The 14,523-nt window shown below is 35.9% G+C and overlaps 1 protein-coding gene across 1 annotated transcript in view; it reads left to right on the top strand.

The window, feature by feature from the left end:
* The window catches only part of cntnap5a (contactin associated protein family member 5a), a 79,403-nt gene extending 65,456 nt beyond the window's left edge, over positions 1–13,947 (top strand). The window contains exons 15-24 of the mRNA XM_048194071.1: positions 1,102–1,229; positions 1,381–1,551; positions 3,503–3,721; positions 3,870–4,109; positions 6,334–6,558; positions 8,375–8,508; positions 9,790–9,874; positions 10,379–10,582; positions 11,483–11,557; positions 12,833–13,947. Coding sequence (XP_048050028.1) covers positions 1,102–1,229; positions 1,381–1,551; positions 3,503–3,721; positions 3,870–4,109; positions 6,334–6,558; positions 8,375–8,508; positions 9,790–9,874; positions 10,379–10,582; positions 11,483–11,557; positions 12,833–13,029 — 1,678 coding nt within the window. The 3' untranslated portion in view covers positions 13,030–13,947. The remainder of the gene's footprint in view (positions 1–1,101; positions 1,230–1,380; positions 1,552–3,502; positions 3,722–3,869; positions 4,110–6,333; positions 6,559–8,374; positions 8,509–9,789; positions 9,875–10,378; positions 10,583–11,482; positions 11,558–12,832) is intronic.
* Positions 13,948–14,523: the final 576 nt, after the last annotated feature.

The raw sequence follows: 14,523 nt of genomic DNA, 5'->3' as shown, positions 1-14,523 counted from the left end.
GCAGACAAGGCTCAAAACCTGATGAAAAACAGTAAACACCTTATATAAGCCTAGATTACTTTTGTTCAGAATTTATACCAGATCCGGTTATAATTTTTTACTCTGAAATAAGTAAGACATATTTTAGGGTCACTAATTTATCACATTTAGAATTTACGATATGTATTTATTTATTTATTTTAAAGCTTCTTACGCTCACCAAAGCTGTATTTATTTGTTTAAAATACAGTAAAACAGTAATATTGTAAAATGCTGTTTACAATTTTAATATATTTTAAAATGTAATTATTCCTGTGATGCAAAGTTGAATTTTCAGCATCATTACTCCAGTCTTCAGTGTCACATGATCCTTCAGAAATCATTCTAATATGCTGATTTGATGCTCAAGAAACATTTCTTTTTATTATCTCAGTTGAAAACAGTTGTACTGCTTTAATATTTTTGCGGATACCGTGATACAATTTTCTTTGATGAATATATGTTTCAAAATATCAGCATCTATTTTAAATATATTTTTTGTATAAATTTAAAAAAGATTAGTTCACTCAAATGAAAATTACCTAAAGCTTTACTTACCCTCAAGCCATCCTAGGTGTATATGACTTTTTTCTTTCTGATGAACACAATTGGAGAAATATTAATAAATATCCTGATGCATCCGAGCTTTATAATGGCAGTGAGCGTTACTAAATGAGTATGAGCTGTGTCTCCATCCACATCCATCTATCATAAACGTACTCCACACGGCTCTAATTCTAAATAATTTAATGCATCCTTGTTAAATAAAAGCATTCATTTCTTTCAAAAAATTAAATCTTACCACTCCAAACTTTTTAACAGTAGTGTATATCTAACGTATCCATGTTTCATTTTAGTTTATTTTAAAATGCATCAAAAATATAAGTAAATTGATGATTTTTGCATGTTTTCTGCATTATATAAGTATATGCATAGGCTACTGTATGAAGGATTAGTGAATGCGAACCATGGTCTATTTGTGTGCAGTCTTTTTTTTTTTTTCGTCTAAATGCTGTTGCTATGTACTTGTTGCCTTATACATCTATTATTAGTATTGTTTTGAATTTGAGCTTTTGTTTACAGGGAGAATGACACTGGTGTCCTCTCATATAAGGAGCACTTGCCAGTGCAGGAGATTGTGATTGGCGATACTTACAGACAAGGCTCTGAAGCCATGTATGTCGTGGGACCCCTGCAGTGCTCTGGTGACAGTACGTGAACTGAACCGATCTGTTCCTCTGTTGTGAAACATGATGTTTGAAAACAAGAACACAAATGGCGGATAATTTTATGTATGAAAGGAATATGTAAACGGTCCAGACTATCAAATATATGACATATATCTTTCTTCCTCCCTGTTAGAGTCTCTGTGGAATGCTGTATCTTTTTATCAAGCGGCTTCAAGTCTGCAGTTCCCAGCCCTTCAGGCAGAGCTTTCCCTCGATGTCTCCTTCTACTTCAAGACTGCTTCCCCCTCCGGGGTCTTTTTGGAAAACAGGGGCATTCAAGACTTTATCAGGGTTGAGCTGAGCTGTGAGTCATCATCATACATTTGTAAGACTGTAGAAATGTCATATTAGGGTTTCTGTTTTAGAAATCTAATAGCACAAATAATTTAATATAAAACTAAACAAAATTCAATTCTTATCCATCCATTATCGATTGGTGTACAAATCCATACAGACTAATAAATAAATGGGTTGAGAAACTTTTTGAGGCACTGTGTAATGATGAAATACACATGGAAAATCATTAGAGAGGAAACTGAGCCTTGAACTATGATTGGCTGATTGTTAATGCAATGATGCCTCAAATTGTAATATAACTTGGGTAATATTTTATATAAAAAATGTTGTAAATAGCATTTAATTATTTTAAGTGTTAATTTTAATTTACAAATATATTACTGTTTGCTGTTAATTCATGTTTGTCCATAGTACATAAAATAATGTTAATTTATACAAATTTAAATGTTAAAAATATATTAATATACACTACCATTCTATAAATATTTATTCTTATTATTTCAAAAGAACAGAATTTGAAATAGAAATCATATGTAATATTATAAATGCCTTTACTGTCACTTTTAAACAGTTGAATGCATTCTTGCTAAATAAAAGTATTAATTAAAATCTCACTGATTAACATATACTGGATGTATATGTAGTAATATGTATGTACGTATATGTAGTATGTATGTATGTAGAAACTAACTACATTAACCAAAATGTTGCAAAATTGTGTATTTTTAGTTCGTTAAAGGTGCCCTAGAACTTTTTTTTAAAAGATGTAATATAAGTCTAAGGTGTCCCCTGAATGTGTCTGTGAAGTTTCAGCTCAAAATACCCCATATTTTTTTTTTATTCATTTTTTTAACTGCCTATTTTGGGGCATAATTAGAAATGAGCCGATTCAGGGTGTGTGGCCCTTTAATTCTCGTGCTCCACGCCCACGGAGCTCGCGCTTGCCTTAAACAACATAAAAAACGTTCAAACAGCTAATATAACCCTCAAAATGGATCTTTACAAAGTGTTCGTCATGCAGCATGTCTAATCGCGTAAGTACAGTGTTTATTTTGATGTTTACATTGATTCTGAATGAGTTTGAGGCTGTGCTCTGTGGCTAATGGCTAATGCTACACTGTTGGAGAGATTTATAAAGAATGAAGTTGTGTTTATGAATTATACAGACTGCAAGTGTTTAAAAATGAAAATAGCGACGGCTCTTGTCTCCGTGAATACAGTAAGAAACGATGGTAACTTTAAACACATTTAACAGTACATTAGCAACATGCTAACGAAACATTTAGAAAGACAATTCACAAATATCACTAAAAATATCATGGATCATGTGAGTTATTATTGCTCCATCTGCCATTTTTCGCTATTGTTCTTGCTTGCTTACCTAGTCTGATGATTCAGCTGTGCACAGATCCAGACGTTCTGCCCTTGTCTAATGGCTTGATCATGGGCTGGCATATGCAAATATTGGGGGCGTACACCCCGACTGTTACGTAACTCGCCTGTTCTTCAGAGGTCTTTTAAACAAATGAGATTTATATAAGAAGGAGGAAACAATGGAGTTTGAGACTCACTGTTTGTTATTTCCATGTACTGAACTCTTGTTATTTAACTATGCCGAGGTAAATTCAATTTTTGAATCTAGGGCACCTTTAATATAGATGCAACTAATGTTAACACACTATGGTGTTCTCAACCCTGGCCCCTCGAGGTCCACTTTCCCGCAGAGTTTAGCTCCAACTCTGATCAAACTCACCTGAACAAGCTAATCAAGGTCTTCAGGATTACTAGAAGGTTACAAGCAGATTAGTTTGGCTCTAAACTCTGCAGGAAAGCGGATCTCGAGGGCCAGGGTTGAGAGCCCCTGCACTATGATTTGCTTTAATGCTAGCGGTTTTAGAAGTGTTAGTTTTTCTACTTGTTCAGGCTGCTTTCAAATCCTCATGTTCCTGTGCACCCAGCTCCATCAGCAGTGACTTTCTCCTTTAATGCGGGCGACGGGCCAGTAGTCCTGACCGTCAAATCTCCTGTGCCACTGAACGACAGGCAGTGGCATTGGGTTCGAGCCGAACGCAATGTGAAAGAGGCATGCCTGCAGGTCGACCAGCTGCCCCTGCGGATCATAGAAACCCCACCTGATGGACACCTTCGCCTGCAGCTTGGAAACCAGCTGTTTGTTGGTAAAACTGACCTTTTGAATGTGCATTACAGAAAGGAAGGAGTTGTATTTGTTTGTTATTCTTCATTCAGTCTAGTAGGTGTCATTTCATGCATCTGCCACTGAAAAGTATTTCTGATTGCTCTTATTTCCATAATTTCGTCTCTCAGGGGGCACAGCCACAAGACAAAGAGGCTTTCTTGGATGTATTCGGTCATTAAACATGAACGGAGTGAGTTTTGACATGGAGGAACGGGCCAAAGTGACACCAGGAGTGAGTTCAGGGTGTGCGGGTCACTGTAGCAGCTCAGCTAGGCTCTGTCACAATCGGGGGAAATGCATTGAGAAGAGCAGCGGTTACATGTGCGACTGCACTAACTCTGCTTATGGGGGACCCTCTTGCACAGAAGGTAATATTCCAAATTTAACTAGTGATGTCAATAAATGAAACCTTTTATAACCGTCAAATCAAAACACAGAAAAAAAGAAAGCACTTAAAAAGACTATTCATAATCACTAATAACATACTTAATTTGAGAGAATCTGCTTTTTACTATGACTTGGTGAATACCAAATAAACATAATCAAATAAATAAATGAATAAAATATGAAATTAATTTCCTTTTTAATAATCACATGCAATCTAACAATTAAAATCCTAAATGTAAAATAGAATTGTTTTTGCAGACAGTCATTATGCAATAATGAATAGCCTACTTCCAACAGCATCATCTTTGTCTCAGACATGATGAAACTGCCATGTAATATAAAACATGAATTCATGGTTGACTTAGTGATGCCTATATATTTGCATAATGTACTGTAAAAATAATTTACCCATATGTCAGCGGGCAAGCGCTGCCAGTCGTTGAATAACTCGGCTCTATCAAAGGCTCTCTGATGCTGGATTGGAGAGCTTTGATGTTGCCTGTATGAGAACTGAAGCACAGAAGTCTTGGAGGCGTATGTGTTGAGTGGGATTTTTGAACATCTTGATGTACAGACTTTGAAACAAAGCTACTTTTTACATAAGTATCGTTCAGTTCACAAAAAAACTGCCATTAATACAGAACAACAAAGCATTATTGGCTTATCTTAACCTTGCTATGTTTGAATTTGCCATTATTTTTATGTGGGTGGAATCTTCTAGCTTCTTGTTAATGAAAGTTTTGACATACTGGCAGATGTACTTGAAAACATATACCTTTCTGAATGTTTACAGAAATATTGTTATATAAGGTTATATAATACAATATAATAAAGGTTGTATAATCTTTGTCAGTAAATAAGGAGGGAAAATCCACACATTTGTATTCATGAAGACATCAGAAAGTCAGATTTGTGTTAAGCTGCCTTTAGTTTGATCTGATGAGCTGTGCTGATCAAAGGCACTGAGGATGAGATGAGAAAGTCTGACTTTTCTGTGCTCTTGCCTTAGTCTGTCTGTCTGATAGTCTGTATCTAATAGGACTCGTCATTGTGATGATGCACATTATTCAAAAACTGACAGAAAAGAAATTGTAATTATTATTGCCAAAGTATCTGTTTGATTCTTGCTGCAATAGTCATTGATTTATTGTGATATGTGGAATATTTAAATATTTAAATATGGTTGTAAATCTTTGGGTTAGTTCACCCAGAAATGAAAATTATGTCATTAAATACTCACCCTCATGTCATTCCACACCCATAAGATCTTCGTTCATCTTCAGAACACAAATTAAGATATTTTTAATAAAATCTGATGGCTCAGTGAGGCCTCCATTGCCAGCAAGATAATTAACACTTTCAGATGCCTAGAAAGCTACTAAAGACATATTTAACAGTTCATGTGACTACAGTGGTTCAACCTTAATGTTATAAAGCGACGAGAATACCTTTTGTGCGGCAAAAAAACAAAATAACTTTATTCAACAGTATCTAGTGATGGGCGATTTAAAAACACTGCTTCATGAAGTTCTGAATGGCTCTAATGGTTCTAATGAATGGTTCATCTTATGTGATGGATCTTTTGTGTCGAATCAGTGGTTCAGAGTGTGTATCAAACTGCCAAAGTCACGCCCCCAGTGGTGAACCACTAAAATTTCGAAACACTTATGATGTTATGAAGCCTCCTTTACTGAACAAAGTCATGTGACTTTGGCAGTTTCAGTATGACAGAATTTTCATTTTTGGTGAACTAACCCTTGTTTTAAACCTTTAAATCTTTCTTTCTTTCTTTCTTTCTTTCTTTCTTTCTTTCTTTCTTTCTTTCTTTCTTTCTTTCTTTCTTTCTTTCTTTCTTTTTCTTTCCTTCCTTCCTTCCTTCCTTCCATCCTTCTGTCTGTCATCATATTATAGAAAAATAGTTGTAAATGGTCTTTCATGTTGACTTCAAAGCTGTACAGCCTTCAAACTTACAGGACAAAACTTATTACACTGATATACACTTACATATATATATATATATATATATATATATATATATTCAGACAAGGATTTATCAAGCCAACATTCAGAGTTTGTCTTCATGGATTTTCTATGGTCACATACCCCCTGCTTAAAGTGTTTAAACAAAACTTGTAGGAAATCAGGTGTACTCTGATTAGATTTATAGCCAGTGACAATATCCATCTGGTCTTTTTGTGTCCACAGAGGTGTCCATGTCCTTTGAAAGAGGAGCGTCGGTCACCTACATATTTCAGGAGCCATTCTCTGTCATACAGAACAGGTCGGCCACAGTGCTGTCTGTCCCCTCTCAGTACAGCAAGACCAGGGACAACATGGCACTGAGTTTCCAGACCACTCAGAGTCCTGCCATGCTGCTCACAGTCAACACTCTCAGCCAGCAGTATGTAGCCATCATCTTAGCACGGAACGGTGAGATGGCTGTGCAAACGTATATCATGCTGGATCACATTAGTTTATGAAAGGTTTATATGTCTATAATAGGGATATTGCAGTATTAAATTAATTACTCACATCCCCTATTATGTGGAATACTGTATTGCGAGATTAAATTTAAAGAAACATAAAAAGTTATAGTTCTCTGATTGTGTTCTTCTCTAATTAGATTAAGGCCGCAAGGCTGTTGATTAATCCTGCTGATTTGGTTCTTTAACTGTCAGTTTTACAGCCTTGTAGATCACTGGAAGGTGTATAAATCGTATTAACAGTAAATCACAATTAACTAGCAAAACATTAACAGCCAAGCAAGATCAGGCTTTTTCACATAACCAGAACTCCTAATTCTATGCTATTCTTCAAGCTCACATTACAGTTTTTCTCAATCGCTTTGGCAAATTTTTTTAAAACTGTCTTAACATCCTCTAAAGTGTAAGTGTAATTGTCACAGCTTTTGCTGGAACATCAGAACTCTATTGCAAAATGTAGTTACTCACCCAAAACGTTTAATTCAAGCTTCAAAACCTAGTTTATGTGTCAGGAAATTGGCCAATGCCAAATTTCATGTGCTTTCTACTTTTTAGTTAGACTGTCTGTTTTCTACACTATACAAGAATGCTGGTTTTGTCTAGCTGAATGCTCTTGTGTGTCACACAGAGCTTTTTAGATACATATTTCAGCATTAAGTAAAACATTTACTAGGAAAAGCCAATGCTGTAGTACTCAAAAAGAAAATGGACATTTGGTCACACTTTATAATAGGTGTCCTGTATGTACTTACACAAAAAATAAGTAGCCTACAGTGTACTTATTGTGTTCATAGTTTATTGCAAAACACTTTTGCTGCTACTGAGGTGGGATATGGCGGTTATGATATGATACGGTTATGATATGATATGGGACGATTTCAAATATAGTGCTAAATCATATGGCTGCTTTTATGATACTTTTTGTGCTTTTTGTCCTTTTGGTCACCATTCATTTTCATTGTATGGAAAAGAGCGGCATCCCACTGTCCCAAGTTTTGTGTTCCATGGAAGAATGAAAATCATACAGGTTTGGAACCACAAGAGGCTGAGAAAAAGCAGAAAGAGCTATTCTTTTAAGATCAGTCATGCCTTCACCCAGCTTACCAAAATATGGATTTTATTGTGCAACACTCATTCCTACATAATAGTACCACCCACATTCTTGTTGTGCTAAAACCAATCACAATGCTTTTTAGAAATATTGACAGAAAGTGTAAAGTGCAGTAATCCTTGGCACACAAAGAAAGTCAAGAGACGTCTCAGATATAACTGTACCAACTTGGTGAGGGAATCTCAGCAACAACCTGCACCTTGACCCTTTATTTGCACTATATGTGTGTAGGAGGGACAAATAAATGTGTATTGACAAATTCAATACAGAGTAAAAAGGGCTAGAGGCTGCCAGGGAATTAATATTTATAAATCTTTAAGAGCAGCTGCTAAGGTCCTGCATAGTCTATATATAAATGCGTTGTCTTAGACTTATGCAAGACTCATCTTGGGTGCTGGTGCTGAGGAGTCCATCTGCTGAGCTCTGTAAGAACGCTACAGGATGACTCACTATTATATCGGAACATACATAATTCACCATGACTGGAGTTACATGGTTTTAATTTTTGCTTGACTAATCCAAGTACCAACTGGATAATAAAATGGATTTTTACAATGATTTACAACATGCTCACAACAAAATCATTCATCCCTGACTAGAGCTATAAGTAACGTTTGCCAAATATGCTAATGCATTGATTTGTTCCTCTCAGGGAGTTTACAAATCTGGTACCAACTGCATAAGGAGAAGAGACCGGATGTGTTTAGCCCCATCCTGAGCAGCCTGGCAGACGGACGGATGCATAGAGTTCAAATCCAGCGGGAGGGAAAGGATGTGTTTGTTCAGGTGTTATATTTCACTGCATACATAAAAACATGCTATGGTTAGCAAATGTTAGAACACAAAAGACATTACATAACTGAAATTGATTGCTTTGGTTAAATTGCCCTATTGTTTTCCTTAGGTAACATTTTTGGGCACTTTTGGGTCCCTTAACATGCTCAAAAACTCTTGTAACTTTGCACACACTTAGTAATCTTCGGCCGGGCACAAGTTGTCATGGGGGGGTCGTGGGGGGGCTCTGTGGCACACCCTTTTATATGGTTGTATTTGAGGAGCTCTGTAGCGCACCCCGTTTCACCTACAGTAACCAAACTTCATACAGTTATAGATCTCATCGAGCTGAACAACTTTTGCACTCTAAGTCTCACGCCAGCCCAACAGGAAGTTAGCTATTATGGGCTGTTTAAAAAATGCATGGTCTGGAATTTGATGTACTTTTCCTTGGGGATTCATCCGATCGCAACCAAACTCAGTCAGTGTAAATTCAAGACATTAAGGATGCTAAATTGTGAGCAGATTTTTGGCCGTGGCGTTGAAACGAATTTATGGCAAAAAATAGGGAAACAGGAAGTGTGTTATAACTTCTGCATATACTGATTTTGATAAAACTTCAGCTGTGTGTTCATTGTAGGAGGCCAATCACATGGATGTGACTACTGTGAGTCAAAGTCATAGCACCACCAACTGGCAACAGGAAATGTGTCACTTTCAAAATGCTTTGAGATCGCCCTTATTTTTACACGATTCACTTCAAACTTCGTCAGAATAATGTCAAGACACGGCAGATGTAGACCTGCAAAAGGATTCTTGATATCTTAAGTTCTGTTACCATGGCAATGGATCAAACCTTAATATTCTTTTTGGATTGAGACTCTTAGCATGCTTCAATTTGCATGAAACTTGGCATACACGTTAGAGGTCTCAGCCAGTAGACATGGGCAAAGCCTTCAAAACAGACGTGGTGGAGGGGCTCAGTAGCGCCACCTTTTGACAAAAGTCACCAAACTCTGTATATATATTGTTCTCATCGTGCTGGACAGCTTTCTAATTTACAGTCATTAGCTCCAACCAAAAGAAAGTCAGATATTTTGGTTTGAATGTGGATTTTTTGAAAATCAAGCTCTGAATTTTAAACTATTACTCCTAGCGAGTTTATTTGATTCAAACCAAACTATGATGCCAAGACACTGAATATGCTAAATTGTGGACAGATATAGTGAGTGATTTATCATGTATTCATTCAACTGCCCCTTTTTTTTTTATTTATGTATTTATTTTTTATAGGTTGACCATGAAAATAAGAAGTACACACTTTCATATGAAGCAGCATTTAACTCTATGAAGTCACTGACCTTGGGAAAAGTCACAGGTAATGAATCTAATTGATCCTATTTAAAAAGACACTAATTGAAGCCTTTGGGGGATTTAACATTATCTGTAATATGGATAAAAATCTTGATACATACTCATGAATGTTATTTTGCACCTTCCTCACCTAAAATACTCCCGCACATAGTGCCCTGACTATTCAGAACCTGTCATGATACTTGATAGGTTTGAATTTTCCCCTTTCCTGACATTAAACAAGGGTGATTCAACAATGAAGGCTGACTTCAGTTTGAAACCTTTTATCTTTTTTCAGTCATTCAAGGTATCTGACAATCATGAAACACATGAGCAAAATTGTGCCTGTGTCTGGAAAACACTGAAACTTCAAGTGTTCGTGCCTGTCTGTATTGTAACTTTTGAAATAAATGCACAATTTACAATAATATGCACAATTCAAATAAATGTTTTTAATGAGTGATTACTGTAAATGTGTGTGACAGAAACAATGTCTAACCTATATACTTTTTTTTTTTTTTCCAAACAGGAAGTGATGTAATGGATGATGAGGTAGCTCATGCTGGGTCCAAAGGATTCATCGGCTGCTTCTCATCTGTCCAGTACAACCACGTTGCTCCATTGAAGGCAGCATTATTGAACAGAGGTAGCTCTCTGGTCAGCATACGAGGACATTTACTGGAATCAAATTGCGGAGCATTAGCTGATCTTTCAACCTCGGTGTCTCGTTTAGGTAAGTTCTTAGAAATCAGTACGAAATGATCACGCTGTTTGAGAATGGATCGTTTTTGCCTTTGAGAGCATTAAGTAAAGCATTTCTTTGCAATACAATTTAAGGAATGGTTTTGGTATGGAATGCTGTCAGACATATATCCATCACTTAAATAACAATTTAAAAAAAGAATGGGCACCACAATTATGTGTTTGGTGGTAAACATCTCCTAATTCACCATGGTAATTCTGATGACAGTGGGTCACCTGGTGTGCTTTTTTGTGCTACTAATGGCTCAAATAGCTTTATAGTTACTACTGGCATAATAAAGACTTCCTATGGCTGGTTTAGTTAGAAGAAAAATAGATGCAATTTAAAAAGCGAACACTTAAACATAATTGCAAGAGGCAATGAGCATGGTCCCATTTTATATTAAAATTTATGTGATGTTAGAGAACCAGAGAGTCCTTTTTTTATATCAGCCATTATCTTTTCAATTATTTCTTTAAAATGTACAATACAGATAGATACAGATGCTAATTTATGTAAATCAGTTTATAATTTTAAAAAACATCAGATGCACAGGATATCATTGAAACATGATAGAGAACGATGCAGAATTTTTAAACCATTTTTACATAGAGTTGCCAAGCAACACAAGCACTAATCTGTCATAACTGAAATTAATAGATTTAGACACAAAAATAACTTTTTAACTTTGAACAGATATTTTTTAAAAGAAGAAATAATATAATGAAAATGAGGTATAATGGTCATTCTGAAAAACAAAAGGGTTAAACCCTTAAAATGTAAAGCAACTGCATTTTGCACGCACATATTGCACTGTCAGAGAAAAAAAAATGTCTTTAGAGTTCAGACTGTGCTGTATTTCTGTGTGATGCATGTTCTACCATCTTGTAGATCACGGAGAGGAGGTGGGAAAAGATAACGAGCATCGGGAAGACGACAGCCAGCCTGATTCAGCTGTAATCGGAGGTTTGTTTTACCACCTCAGTCTGCTTCATTGTCTCATTTGTAACAGTCAGTGAAGTATGAAATGAGCTTTCACTATCACACGTATTGTTTATGTACATCTTTCCTTTTTGCTCTCTTTATTTCAGAAACGGGTAATGACTTTGTATTGGTAATTTGTTGTGCGCAGTAACTTATGGTAATAAAATCTCCATTAAAATTGTCACAAGGGATTGTTGACTGTTAGTTATTTATTGGCAGCATAAATGTTCCATTAAAGGAGAAAGAAAAATTTTAGAATGTGTGAGTATTCAATTATTGCATTTATTGGCACATTTACTGTCATTGTAATTATTTTATTTATTTTATTTTATTCTTTTTTTTTTTTTTTTTTAACTGAACAAAATTATAAATGCAACACTTTTGTTTTTGCCCCCATTTTTCATGAGCTGAACTCAAAGATCTAAGACTTTTTCTATGCACACAAAAGACCTATTTCTCTCAAATATTGTTCACAAATCTGTCTAAATCTGTGTTAGTGAGCACTTCTCCTTTGCCAAGATAATTCATCAACCTCACAGGTGTGGCATATAAAGATGCAAGATCCAAAATATTTTCTGTGATAATGGACATTATGCTGTTATGCAGCCTACTAAGTTTAACTTAAACATGGAATGTTCTTTTAAAGGGTAAGAGGCCTTTCTGAAAGGATGCAACCCTTTTAAAGGGTTAGTTCACCCAAAAATGAAAATTCTGTCATTAATTACTCGCCCTGATGTCGTTCCACACCCGTGAGACCTTTGTTCATCTTCGGAACACAAATTAAGATATTTTTGATAAAATCCGATGGCTCTTGAGGCCTCTATTACAAATCTTTTGTTTCAAATCATGACTAAAGTCATGTGAACCATTGAAATTTTGAAACACTTATGACGTAACAATGCCTCGTTTACTGAAATCAAGTGACTTTGGAATTTTGAGATCGTTTGATACACAAAGATTTGTAAAGGGCTCACGAGCCATCGGATTTTATCAAAAATATCTTAATTTGTGTTCCAAAGATGAACGAAGGTCTTACGGGTGTGGAACGACATGAGGGTGAGTAATTAATGACAGAATTTTCATTTTTGGGTGAACTAACCCTTTAATATATAAATTTGTGCCTTGACAGACCTTTCTTTTCTTCTGTTCCATTGGTCTCCATTTAGCTTTTTTTGAAATGCAAGAATGGGTCCTATGTGAGCAGCCCCATTTCCAGTTCAAGACACCCATAATCTGAGTGTCTGTTCTGATTCACAGGTGTGGTGACAGCTGCAGTCTTCAGTACAGTCTGTGTGCTGGCAGTGATGACCCGTTTCCTTTACCAACATCGACAAGCTCAAAGAACTGCAAGCCTCCAAGAAAAGGAGCACCAACGTAGCCTTGAAGCTGCTTACAGGGCAGAGTTTCACCTTCACAACTCCATGAGAGACAGCATGCAAGAATACTACATCTGATGGACGATCCGACCCTGTAGTTTTCAGTTCAGCTGTCAGTTCCTCCTGTGTCTCCTTCGGCAAACGTGTCATGAGGCCCTTTCTATCCAGTAAGGATCGTTAATTGGAGATTCCCTCGCTTTGGGAACAGCGGAATCTTCTGATCTGTGTAAGTAGTAGCTTGTAGTTTTCACAGTGCTTGCCCCAAGTGTTGGATCAATCAACATTAGGTCATTTATGGGATGTGAGTGGTGTGTTAGGAGGTGTTTGTATTAATTCAATAAAATGCCCTCTGGATAGAAACTGGAATGGAGAATGACACTGTCATCTTTAGTGCATGAATGCAGATTCTGAAGTGTTAATCGTACTCTTAACAAAACAACAAACTAAACACATATTTTAAAGCCTGTGAATTTTTTAGGTTACCAGAAACATCTTTGAAGTGGCAAAATTGTAGGAGGAAGTCGTGGTACACTATTTGAAAAGTATAACGCTTCAAGAACAGTAGCTTGTCCAAACCTGGCTTATAATTTTATGTTATTCTGCCTAAAAGCATTGTTAATGAAACGAGTTAATGTGCAAACATGCAGGACAATTTAAAATTGTCCTTAGGAAATGATTTTTGTTTCACAAAGAAGCTGCTAACAGAGACCAAACTCATTCGGTAAAGTGGCTTAATTCTGAAATTGAAAAAAAAAAAAAAAAATGTGCAGAAATATTGTAGATTTAAACATGATGCTGTCTAATGTAACATTACCCATCTGTGTTATGATGTGAAATATCTGCCATATTGATGATGAACAAATCCTTAAGGGGTCAGTAAGATTTTTTTTAATTAATGTTTTTATTCAGCAAGGATGCATTAAATTAATCAAAAGCTACAGTAAAGAAAGAAAAATAAATAAATAAATGCTCTTCTTTTAAATTTTCTATTGATCAAAGAATCCTGGCTGCTGTCACAGAAATAAATTACATTTTAAAATACATTAAAATAGAAAAACATTATTTTAGTTTGGCTATTTCACAATATTACTGTTTTTTTGATCAAATAAATGCAGCCTTCTAAGCATAAGAGACTTCTTTCAAAAACATTAAAAAAAATCATACCAACCCCAAACATTTGAACAGTAGTGTGATTCTGGATTGACTGAGTTGTTCTAGGTTACCTGGACATTTTTCTCTGTTGACACGATGATGTTGTGAACCGATGATGGAATTTAACCTTATCACACACAGTGCCGTTTCAGGACTTTCTGTGTTACGCTAACAATGTGAATCACGATCACAGATGTGAATTGGGGCAAAACTGCTGTCATGGGCCATCCACTCTTCCCTAAGTCAATCTGACCCCATTTACATCTGGTAATAACATGTTTCTGAAGGTTCAACATTAGAAGAACATCTGAAGACTGACTAAAATAAAAATCAGAGACCATCCCTTTTAAAATCTGATCATATGTTGTCACAGCACATCAGATCTGAGACGGATAATATGTCTTGGCCGTCCCTGTTTCA

The sequence above is a fragment of the Megalobrama amblycephala genome, linkage group LG6, assembly GCF_018812025.1.
Source record: "Megalobrama amblycephala isolate DHTTF-2021 linkage group LG6, ASM1881202v1, whole genome shotgun sequence".
In the NCBI taxonomy this organism is placed as follows: domain Eukaryota; kingdom Metazoa; phylum Chordata; class Actinopteri; order Cypriniformes; family Xenocyprididae; genus Megalobrama; species Megalobrama amblycephala.
This window is presented reverse-complemented; position numbering and strand designations above follow the sequence as displayed.